The 12,395-nt window shown below is 36.6% G+C and overlaps 1 protein-coding gene across 1 annotated transcript in view; it reads left to right on the plus strand.

Annotated features, from left to right (window-relative positions):
* RFX7 (regulatory factor X7) overlaps positions 1-12,395 on the plus strand; it is a 57,193-nt gene that overhangs the window by 31,547 nt on the left and 13,251 nt on the right. Inside the window, exons 2-5 of the mRNA XM_072402343.1 lie at positions 1,668-1,701; positions 8,466-8,548; positions 11,565-11,687; positions 12,235-12,351. Coding sequence (XP_072258444.1) covers positions 1,668-1,701; positions 8,466-8,548; positions 11,565-11,687; positions 12,235-12,351 — 357 coding nt within the window. The remainder of the gene's footprint in view (positions 1-1,667; positions 1,702-8,465; positions 8,549-11,564; positions 11,688-12,234; positions 12,352-12,395) is intronic.

Below are 12,395 nucleotides of genomic sequence, written 5' to 3' on the forward strand. Positions count from 1 at the left end.
TACCCGGGGACTACCTGTACAGATTTATATTTATTGTAGCAGAATATCTAGGACTGCATCTACTCTTCACTAAACAATGAGCGTTTCCAAAAAATAATACATAACCTGAAACAAGCATAACATTTCACACTGCAGCAACATACTATATTGTCTGCTCCAAGTATCCTTGTCTGTATCTGTTTTTAGAGGCAGCCATAAGAAGCAGATAATATAATCAGGAAGGTACTAATATATAGGATTTTACCTAGAAATGTTAGTGTGAAATTTGGTCTAGTTTTATTATCGGAGCACAGAGTCGGGATCAATGGTAGCAATCACATTGAGGTTAGGTTACAGAGTGATTACTACTTGTACTGTACAGTTGGAGCGGAATTGGCCACAGCCTGTCAAGATCATCCCAGGGCTATTTTTGCAGTAAAAGGAGGTCAGTAAGTCTGAAGGAAACCAGCCTCACACCCATAGAGAAATAATGCAGAATGCCAGATTTTCTTCTCCCTGTAGGTATTGCACAGAATTTCCAAATGCTGTTTCCCTCCCAGTATAGAATGCCCACCCCGCCGATGATATGCTGCGTTTTCCATGCCTCCTGTGCTGTGATTAAAATGCTTTGTGATCAGGCTGGAGGTAACCGGAGGACACACTGCTTAATGTCCTAATAATATGCTAATGAAGTGTCTCACACACCAAGGATTTGGACAGATTCTTTTCTATCCAGGCACAGATGTAGCCCTGTTTTGCTACCACACACCAATACTAATAATGTGGAGGCTTCTGTATAACAACAATAATAAACACAGCACTTTGTTATTTTATATATGTACAGCATCTAACATAATGATGTGTATGATTGAATATGTCTGCCTATCGTATGGATTTCAAATGTCTGAAATGATGTTCTAATGCAAGTGGTAGTTCTGTTGCCTAATCTGATATGGTCAGGATATGACAGGGCTGATTTCTATTTATTGGGCCTAGAGATTTGAAGAATTCGAAGAAAGTGCTTCTGAGGGAGATTGTAATATTGGATTACATATGGTTAAAGTATGAATACACAGTTGGTCACTGTTGTTTTATGTGTTCTTACGTATTTTAATGTTTATGTAGCTCATTTGGGTAATCTTTTCAAGCCATGTACTTTAAAGTGTTCTTCTTGTAAAAAAAGGTTTTGGTGAAGTTTATGTGAATAAATCAATTTAACTACCAGCTTGCACATTTGAAATAAACTTTTAAAACTGATGCATTTCATCTCAGATCAAACAGGTTAATACTCCTACATATTGCTTTTGGATGATGATCATTTTTCAAAAGCAAAGTTACTGTTGTCTTTCTATCAGCTCACTCCAGTTTATTCATTTTCCTTTGATATCTGGCATTAACGTAGACCAAACTACACACTTTGAAAAATCCTTGGTCAGATAGGTGTTTATTGCAGGAAGGGATCAGCGATGTCTCTTCTGAAAGAACTGCTCTTACCTGCCTGATCACCGCTGAGTTCTGTCATACTTTTCTGAGCTGCACATACGTAGCCTATGATTTGTTGCTAGTTTATTCAATGGGATATTAAAGTTATAATATTTGTGGTAATATAGGTACTCTTTAATTGTTCTTTACATTTGAATTATTGTCATATTTAACTAATACATTTGTATTTCTTTTGTTTCCTTTAGTAAATCCATACAGTCAAAAGTGGACTGCATTTTGGTGAGTAAGAATACATACCTTGATCTTCAATGCAATGACTTTTACATAAAATATAAGTTGTATCACATAAAACCTTACAAAGTGCACACAGCTCAGTTTTAAAGGTGCGCTGTGAGTTTTTACCCATATTGTCATGAAAAGGGATGTGCAGGTGCAAGAATAGCTTATGTAGTAAACATTTTATAGCATATCCTTTCTGTGTTCTTTACAGCCACATACTGAAAAAAAAAAAAAAATCATTATATCAATGGCATGTTCATTAGTGATGACGATGTTCACTGTTCTGCTTGCATTGTAGCAGTGACATTGCCATTCTTGTGTAAATGCTCCTGTAATTCTTCCTAATTCAGTGCCCGCTCTGTTCCAGTTAAGCAGTGGTTATGGCTAGGACAAGCACTGACTATCTTTGGGGGCTAATTTTTCTTTTTCTTTTCTTATTTTACATTAGTTAAATACAATTGTGTTTGTAAATTTGGGAATTTTGTATTATCTATTTTTAAATTATCTATATGCCATCCTTTCCAGTCTTTCCCCCTAAATTAGAGGGATGTAATGAGTGAAGTATTACCCATTGTTTTTGGAGTAATGAATATGAAACATATATAGTGCAGGGCTCATATGTATTTAACTTACAGGAGTACAGGGGTCAGTTCACCACCAACCTCTTATAATTGTAACGTGTATACAAATACATGTGCTCATACACTGCATAGATAAATATGCACACAATTCATTGATTCTGGTGGCATGACTGACAGCCCCTCTCTGTTTCCCATGTCTCTGCCTCTGATGGCTTGGAGCAGCAGCCTGTGTGCCCATGCCCTGTTTAAGCCTGCTCTCCTTTTGTCATAAGCACAAAACCATCCCTTTAAATAACCTGCTAATACAGAAAATACATGTTTATTCACCAGTAATGCACTCCTCTTCTTTTTCCTTTGTAAACACAATGTCATAGGCTAAATACACACGTGCAATAATCGTGGTTAGAAAGGATCTTTCACGATCCTTCCAAATGACAAACCACTGCACGATGCATGAACCAGTGCTGGTTCATACAGCACCGTTCATCTTTATGGAGAGGGGAGAATAACAGAACGGCACCCTGCTGTGCTCTCCCCCCTCCACTTGGATTATGATCGTTCGTCGTCGTTGTGCGGACGATGGACGATGAGCGCTGTACACACGCAGATTCTCATCCGATATCGGCCCTGAGACAATTATAGGACGAGAACCATTGCATGTGTGTTTGTGGCCTTATTTAAGACTGCTCTGTCCGTGTCTGCTAAACTACTACATGTATCCCAATGTCCTTATCTACACAACATACAGTAATTAAGTTGTAGTCTAAAACAACTGTGAGCCCAGTCAGAATGTACAGCGCAGCCCTAAATGTCTAATATGATCAACAAGTGTTTTTTTTATTGGTATATTTACTAATTGATTGTTAGAGTTGCATGTGCTTGAGGGTAACTGTTAATATAAAATTACTGTCACCTGATCTGCCTTGCTCTTTCTGGGATGGCCATCAATCTTTTGTGTACGAGTTACCTAATGGTATCATTGTCTGTGAACTTTCAAAAGTTTGAACTGTTCTACTAAAAATGTACACTGTCCCCACTCTATCAGTAACAGTAAAATGTTTTTCCAACCAACGCTGTCAGGTATGTAAACACAAATATGTGCTGTAAATGGAACCATTTTATTGAAATAATAAAAAGACAACTGCATACAAAAAGGCATGATAAAGCATCCAAGTTCATGTATGGAATTTTTGGTAAACAATCTCAATATACATCTCTAGAAAGCAATCCCAGTATGCAGATTTCCTATCCAATTAGATTTCATCTGGTGAGCATTAACAATTAGACCACTCAGCAAAATACAACTTCTAGGCAGGAAGACATTATGAAATGGAAGGTTCATAATCTAACTGGATAATCCTGAATACCCAAAGGATGGTTTAATCTCTTGTCTAGACTGGGATTATGATGTATAAATCTAAGACAGCAGAGAGTTAAATTTCAAAGGAAAAATGATTTCTGCAAACAAACCCAAAAATAAAATGTGTAGAAATTTTAGGGAGAAGAGATGCCATAGGAAAAAAAAACAATCACACAATATACAGCAGTGGTGGTCTAATCTCTAAATATGAAAGGCCTCAAGTGTGGTGTCAAACATGGATTATATAAATAACAATAAAGGTAAAAGTTTTCTTCCTTTATGTAAGACAAATTGTCACTTTTCTGGTAACATTCTATATTTTGGGACCTGATTATTTTGTTTTTGTGTGCATTTTGTTATTATTCTTATAGGTAGGAAAGCTTAATTTATTGACTCTTGCACTTTTAACACTGCATGCATTGTCATCTTTTTGTTTATTAGGACTTCGCTATTTTGGCTTGTATTTCTGTCTTAGTTTTAGACACACAACACACAAACACAGCGTCCCCCAAGCGGGGACCTTCTCCTCGCCCCGCTGGTGGTTGCGCTGGGCAAAGCCGCGTGTTGGGGATGTCTTATCTAGGAGGCCAAAAGCTGTGCACTTGGCACAAATGAATTTTTGTGTCCCATCTGAATATTTAGAGCAGCAGACCCCAACCCCCAGTGCTGATCCATGACTGGTGAGTTTGGGGCTGCAAATGGCAAGAGGCAGAAGTGCCGGTGGCCCTCCTTAAACTGCTTTAAAGCTAGTGATTGTGTCACAGCAGGAGCACAACCAGCAGGAGCGCGGGTGCCTCACCTCAAAATGCTTACACAGGAGCTGCTGAGAATGTTTTAAATGTCAGTAATTTGCAAAATGATCATTTCCACAATCTTCCTGTCTGGACAGATGAAAATAATAAAGGTTAGGTCTGACCTGACTAAAAACAGGTTGCTTTTTGTGAACCCTGGGTCTTATGTAGATGGCATTTAAAAATGAAAATTGCAACCATGAAGCTAAAAATGCTTATATTAAGCTAAAGATAAACCAAAGTTTTAACTCCAATAGTATTTTACAGTATGTCCCTTATCATTTCCATTTATTTCTCTCCTCGGACTTGTGCCATATTTGAGGCTGGCATCCTTCTTTCCTCTGGGAATAGAATAGGAGAGTTTCTGCACATGCTTAGGCTGTTTGTTGGACAATCCAAAATGACTTGGATCTTTTTTTTTTTTCTGGAACGTTAAATGCTGGTGAGGTGACTTTTCATGTCATTCCACTTTGTACTTCAGGCACGAAAACATTGATTAGCAAGTGAATAACTAAAATATATATATATATATATATATATATATATATATATGTATATACACACTGGTAATGCTGCAACTGTCACTCTGTATTAAAAAAAAAAACAAAAAAAAAAACCTCTTGTGCCAGTCTACAGCCTAGGCAAAACTCGCAAAACAAAGTACACCCCTAGCTGCTCTCTTTGCTCCTCCGATGACCTACTAATGACTTCACCACTTATAACCTCATCACACACACAGCTCCAAGAATTTTCTGGGGCTGCCCCAACTCTCTGGAATGGTGTTCTTTTTGCTCTTTAAATGAGCACGTAAAACTCATCTTTTCAAACTTGCCTACCCGTCTTCTTTTGTCTCTTAAAACCCTTACTGTTCACCCACCATTCCATATCCCCCATCTTATTGTGTGATACTTCCCCCACCTTTTAGATTGTAAGATGGAGACCAGCAAGGCACATAAAAAACAAGGTTTGCCCTATGTACACACATAATGTCCCTATGAGCACAATAGAGTTTACAATCCTATTAAAGCAGAGAATGACAAATGTTAACAAATAGCTGAACCGATTGACACAGGGGGTTAGCTGAAAACTGTAGTACAGTAAAACCCAAAATTAAAATTATTTTTTTATTGTTTTGAGTTAATGAAAGATGGGTTGATCAGAAACATCTGGAATACTTTAATTTTCTCTTGATTCAGAATATCAATCACCACATCTTCTGTTGCATCAGGTATGTGCACCAGAATTGTGACAGTATACATGGAAACATGGAATTACTTGTTCATAGAAATACCCTTTGACCCTATGATCTCCCTGTCTGTTTTTTAAAACTTGGTATAATATTTTTTTGTAGCAATAAAATTCAAATAAAGGTTCAAAACCACTTTTATCTACAAAACATGACCATTGAAAGAAGATTTTACCCATATATTCTTGCGTTAATAGCAAGAACGCCAATTTTCATGTACACCATTTTGTTCTGATTTTTCACTTGAGATATAATAATTCTGTTCTAATTCTTGAGCTGTACTGTATAGTTGTATCATGGTGAGCAGTTCATCACTACTTATCTTGAAGGTCTCAGCAAAGTATAAACCATCCAGACAATGACAGGCAGGGTGATCCCATCTGCTGTTTTTCATACAAAACATACATTGGCAACAGTTGCTCACCTTCCTTATGTCTTTTGAAGAAGGAAAGATCAACTAGGTCATTCAGAAAAGTTTAAAATTTTGTGTGCTATGTTGGCCATTGTGTTGCCCTATTGTTATCCATGGTAATAAATGAGCTGGTAGAGCATGAAATGCATAGGTAATAGCAAATGCATTTTAAAGTCATCATTGGATTAACACAAGTGCAAAAATGGTCTTTTTGTATGTTGCCATTACAAATGCTAACAGAACTATACATGGTGGGTGGTGAACTTCAGCCATAATTGACAAGTATGCATAGAAAATTTTCTGATGATGGCACCTTGTGCTGTCACGCTGCAGCGTTGGCCAGATCCAGGATCTGTCATTGCTGCATCCTAAGGGACTGCCATCATCACCGCTTGCTCCTTGATTGGAAGATGTAACTCCTGCACATACTTTTGTTGCCGCAAACAGAGCCAAGCTCTAAGCTATGATGTGCATACTTTGTGTAGTATAGTGCAGACACAAAATGCCATCAGAAGCCAGGGGATTAGTTATTTGACAATTTGACATTTCCTATATTTCGTAGTGGATAGATCATATCACAGTGTGGTGGAAGTTAGACAGATGTACATTCTGATTGAATTACCATTTTTTGCACAATACTTTGTGTAATAATCTGCCATTATTTTAAATATAAAATATTTGTTTGGCCGATGCCTGTGTAATGGGTAAGAAAACAGCAAACTCGTCTCCACTGGACGACAGTGTGTTGGGGTGACAAAGTACTAGCACTATTCGGCAGCGATGGCAGAGTGTTATCACTATAACATGACATTATTATCCTAAAATAATGTTCTCGTTTTAAAAATATTAAAATTATTTTAGATATTGCAGTAACATGTTAAAGCTTTTTTAAAGTTTTAAACTAATCCTGAAATAAAGTGTTGTGTAAAAAGAGCCCATGAGTGACTGTGCTTTGGATCGATTCTGTTGGCCTTTACATAATTGTAAACCAATTAAGAAATTGCAAATATGTTGTTTATAGAAAATATAAAAATACTGTAAATATTCCTTTTGAAAAAATGTAGCCTGCATAGAATAAGATGCTTTTGTTTCGGTTCAATAACGGTTTCCCTGGATTTGGACAACTTTTTATGAGCTCTTGCCAAATTTATAAACAGCCAGCAGAATAATAAATCTGTTAGCATATAGCTAGTAATTGTTAAAAGCAAGTTAGTAAGGGAAAATATTGAGTTGCTTTTAAAAGAGCCAAAATATGTTGTAGAACAAGCAGCTTGCCTGCTCACCAGATGCCATTTGTGTCTGTAGAAAATTTGCTGCCAGTTAATTTTGTGTCACAAGCATTGCAGCAGACAAGCTCTATGCATAGTTATGAGACATTCTGCTCCTGTTTTCAAACATTTTTTTAATGTACTGAGCACTAATGTTTGCCTATGTAGTTGTAATGTTTCCAGCCTAGTGACATAAGGAAAGTAGCCAGGATGGGGGCCAGAAAAGAAAAACGTTCACCACTTTTATAATGCAATATTTATAAGTAGTAACAGGTTTTGTTCCTAGATGATCAGGCTTCTAAAAGTGCAGAGCAGAGACTTTAAAAACAGCATATGGCATAGACAATTTTCTAAACATGATGATCAGAACTATAGATAGTGGGAGCACTAATTGAACAAGTTGCAATCAGACTGAAAAGTGAAGATCTTTTCCGCTTTGTTGTACCATTTATTATGTAACAAAAATGGTATTTTGATCAAATAATGGCAGCACGGTGTAGGATGCTTGGATGTGCAAGGTATCCCAACATCACCCCAGAGCTTCCGGGACTGAATGAACTCCCACACAAGGGGTTACGTAATGGCGGCCCAGCCAATCAAGATGGATGATGATCAAAACCAAAAAACAAATTGTGATCAGACAGGAAAGATATTTTATTGCAGAAGGGACATTCCCCTTATATATACGAATATAGCTCACCTTGCCCCTATTATTCACCCACTAGAATCACACAAAATTATCTTATTTTTCCCTTCCTTGCCTTCCTCCCCATTCCCACAAATTTTAACACCTCTTCCCCTTACCTCTGTTCTCCTGCCCATTTACAAAAGTGATGCTGAGAAGAAATGTTCTGGACACTAAAGTTTACCAGGAAATTATAGTTTAAAAGTCCATTTAAATGATTATTAGTGGCTGCTGGAGCAATCGCATCCACATCTGCTTCTGTAATATTTATAAGACTTTAAGCTAAAGTCAATAGTGTCCTAAAAAGCCAGTATTTAATTCTTCGCTTTTTAGCAGTGTACTATGTGTACTATTACATTTTTCAGGAAACCTCTGTTACTGTTCTGCTTGAACTTATTGTTTGTATTTTTTTTCTGTTTAGCAAGAAGTTGAGAAATTCACTGATTTGGAAAAGCTCTACCTCTACCTTCAACTGCCTTCTGGTCCTAGCAATGCAGAGAAAAGGTGTGGCTCTGTTTCTATGATAAAGCCTAATTCCGTCAAGCTGTTACTCATTTGTAATTTTAGTTTCAGAAGTTTGGTAGGCAACTTTTATTATGCTTTTCTTTGCTCTTGCTTCCTACATGATAGGTTGCAGAAGAAAAAGTAGCCTAGTCAAAGCAAATAAAAGGCTGCCCAACGGCATAAGACAGTGGTCAGAAAAAAAAAAGGTCAAGTTTAATTTTCAGGCCTCTTAGAATGATTGTTCTCTCTGTACATACCAAATATTCATATCTGAAATATCAATTTCTTATCTGACATTGTAGCATGTGTATTTTGCAAGCAAACATTTTGTCTGATGACCAAAAGATATTTTGTACAGAAGATTATTCTCTACAAAAGATTTTCCCTGTTTTGTCTGTAAGTAGGCTGTGTCCATACCTGGTAAAAATTGGTATGTTGTCGTTCAACTTTCAAATCAGCAGGATTATAAACAACAGGTTTTTTAGATAATGATTTGATTTTTTATGTATTGGGTAAACTCAACACCGTTGAGAAATTTTCTCTTCAAGAAATGTTTGCCTGATTTAAAGATAACCAGAGACATCTTATTGTTGTGGCCCAATGCCAGATTTGAAAGAACTGCCAAGACATTTCTTTTATATATACCCATGTATGAGTAACTTGGACTTTACAATCAACAGGTCTCTATATATTTTGTGCACATATATGAGCATGCTCTATTGACCAGAGACATACAATTTTCAGGTGGCTTTAGTTTTTTGCTTATTCATATATCTTTCTAAACATGAACACTTGACTGGATGATCTTGTTTATGCCAATAGGCAACTTCTCATATCTGTGAACATCTAATTCACATTTACATGTCTATGTTTAGATATTTAAAAAAACAATGTTTATAATAACTTATGTATGCGTGTTTAGCCAATTTACAATGCCTGCAGCCAGCTTTACACAGCGTACTGGTGCACAAAAAGACTGATATTTCAAGGTTTAATCTTTACAAATTCATTTTTCTCTTGTTTTGTCAAAAATAGGTGTTGCTTATCTAGACTAATGGTGTAATATAAAGAGAGTTTTTTTCTGGACAATGACCTCTATACTTGCATCCTATACATTTATAGAATTTCTCCCACTTAAGTATTAGAGTACCCATGACTTTAAGAATTTTTATTATTGCGATTTAGATAAAGATTACAAAACAAAGAACGTAAATTGTTAGTTAGAAAAAAAGGTTCATGTACAGTAAATAGTAAAATGTACACAAATTCAAGGCTTGCAACAACGATATGTTCCTAGAAAGGCTGTGTTGGGCATGATTCACAAGTCTCTTCATGCCCTACACATGTTAGGGTGTAAAAGGGCAATGAATCTGCAGCTGGGAACCCAGTATATATTGTCAAAAAAGCTTGATTTATAATTTTATGTAAATTTTAGATTAAGTTCAGTAAGCAGTGAGCAATATTTAAACAGGGTTCTGTTTTTTTTTGTCTAATTTTGTTTCCGTGCTGGTAATTTAGTGGCTGAAGTTCTAATTCAAAGTTGCTTGGTAAAAGGATTTGCCCTAAAGTTCACCCCTTCACTTCTGCCGACCTGGTTTCTCTGGTACTTCATTCACATGTGGAAATTACAAGAATCCCTGACCATCAGGGCTGTGAGGGCTTTCTGCACCCCCCACGTCAGTTCTGGGTGCTTAGGTGAAAGAAAGTATTCATATGATCCCTATACCCAGAAGTTCTGAACATTTAGTCTCACCGGATGAAAAAGTCAAATCATTTAAAATAAAAATAACTAATTGTTTTGCCCAAAATGTATTTTTTCTTTAAATTGGAATTTCAGCCTAAAACAATTATTGTCTTTTCTTAAATTATTGGTAAATAGTAAAAGCCTCTTCCAATTCTTCCATTTTTGTTTGTTTCCTTGTTGGAAATATTATCATTCAACTAATGTCCTATGACAGTGATAACTAGATGACAGTCCACACACCTGACCACTGTAATCACTTCAGGAAGTGTCAGGAAATCTCCATATCATGGACACAGGCATTATTACATATTGGACAAATAAGTAATGCTAATTACAAACATAAAAAAATGTTTTTATTGCTGTAATTTTTTTTTTGTTGACATCACAGGTGTCACTTGTTATCAAAACAATTAAAAAGAGGTAATCTGGACAAAAGGAGCACAGCAATAAAAAACTGACAAACGTTGTAACCCTTTTCCACAAAATAAGTTGTGACTTGAGATCAATTGCATGTGCAATGCATGTGCTACCTCCGTCCTCTTGTTGCGATTATTAGATGGCTGTGACTGTGTCCATCAGGTTTGAAATCAAGCAGTTGTCATCACCTGTAAAATATTTCTCCATTTATAGGAAGCCCCAATCTGTGTTAGTGTTCAGTATTCCCATTTAACACATCTTCAGGCCATTGTTAAAGCTTTGGCTTTCATTTCTAATGTCAATGTCCACTTCCATGCTATGCCATTTGTATGCGCATAATTTAATTTTCAGGTATTGAGTTTCCCTGAAAGAGCCAGGTGCATTATAAGTGTTTGAATATCCGTTCTGTCTACTTGGCCGCACCATGTGGTCAGTTGCCAAAAAACAGTCTTATGTTTCCAGAAGTCTTGTTATTTATGAATGTAAAAGAGCCTTCACATCACCTGCAGTAAAATATGAGAAACACATGTACAATATTTTTTGTTTTATTTAATGCCACTGGCATAGTTATTTGAGAATAACTTGGCAGTAACCAAAGCACACCCTTAGTTTAGCCAATATTGAAGTCGCTTTACTTTTTTTATTCTTGTGTTTTAGTGTTTCACTACAATTATTTTCTCATATGAATAGCTGAAGTAAGTACCAATGCCAAACCAGGCTGTGTTTTATCACACTTGGTAAAAGTATTAAATTTTTTTGCTAGACTCGCCATCAAAACTATATTTACTTACTCTCCAGATGCTAATGTTAAGACATTTCTATGCAGTAAGGCAATTTTTTTTCTCTTTCCTTTAGTGATCAGAGCTCTTTGTCATCTAGTCGAGCTCAGCAAACTCATGCTTTCTCCTGGATTAGGAATACCTTAGAGGAACACCCGGAGACTTCTTTGCCAAAGCAAGAGGTCTATGATGAGTATAAGTAAGTTAAGTAAATTTTTTTTTATATTGTTTCTCAGATATTGTGTGAATTGCACAGGTATAGCAGGATCTGTCTCTTTGCAGTCCCAACTTGCCCCATCACTGTACTGCTATCTGTAGAAAATGTACAGCACAGCTGTCCTTTATTACTTGGAAACCCTGCATCTTACCTTCTTTGCCAAATTACAGGGGCTTTGTCTAATAGGACGCCCTTGAGGACATGTCCAGCAGAATATCATTCTTCTTCCATTAGTGCCTGCAGTGTTACAGGACACACTATTACATATCCTCCTTACCCCTAACGATGCTTCAGGACAGTGTAGCCTTTTGGTCTGTTTCCAGTAAGCAGTTTTAATCCCTTGATCTGAATACTGTTAGTTTTCCTCAGACCTTGCTGTTTTTCTCAGTTCAGCTGTGTCTTCTATAATCTGCAAAGCATTTTTCTGCTTGTAGAAATGCATGCCTGTGGAATTTTAAGAGTTGAAGTGTCTGTCCAAGCTCCTTTTTATTGCCGATATCCATTTCATATATGTGCTCTTTTCTTTCAGGAGCTATTGTGACAATCTTGGCTATCACCCACTAAGTGCTGCTGACTTTGGAAAGATTATGAAGAATGTATTTCCAAACATGAAGGCACGTCGCCTGGGCACAAGAGGCAAATCAAAATATCCTTTACTTCAAATGTGTCCAAATCTGCATAGGCTTCTTA

The sequence above is a fragment of the Pyxicephalus adspersus genome, chromosome 2 (assembly GCF_032062135.1).
Source record: "Pyxicephalus adspersus chromosome 2, UCB_Pads_2.0, whole genome shotgun sequence".
NCBI lineage: Eukaryota > Metazoa > Chordata > Amphibia > Anura > Pyxicephalidae > Pyxicephalus > Pyxicephalus adspersus.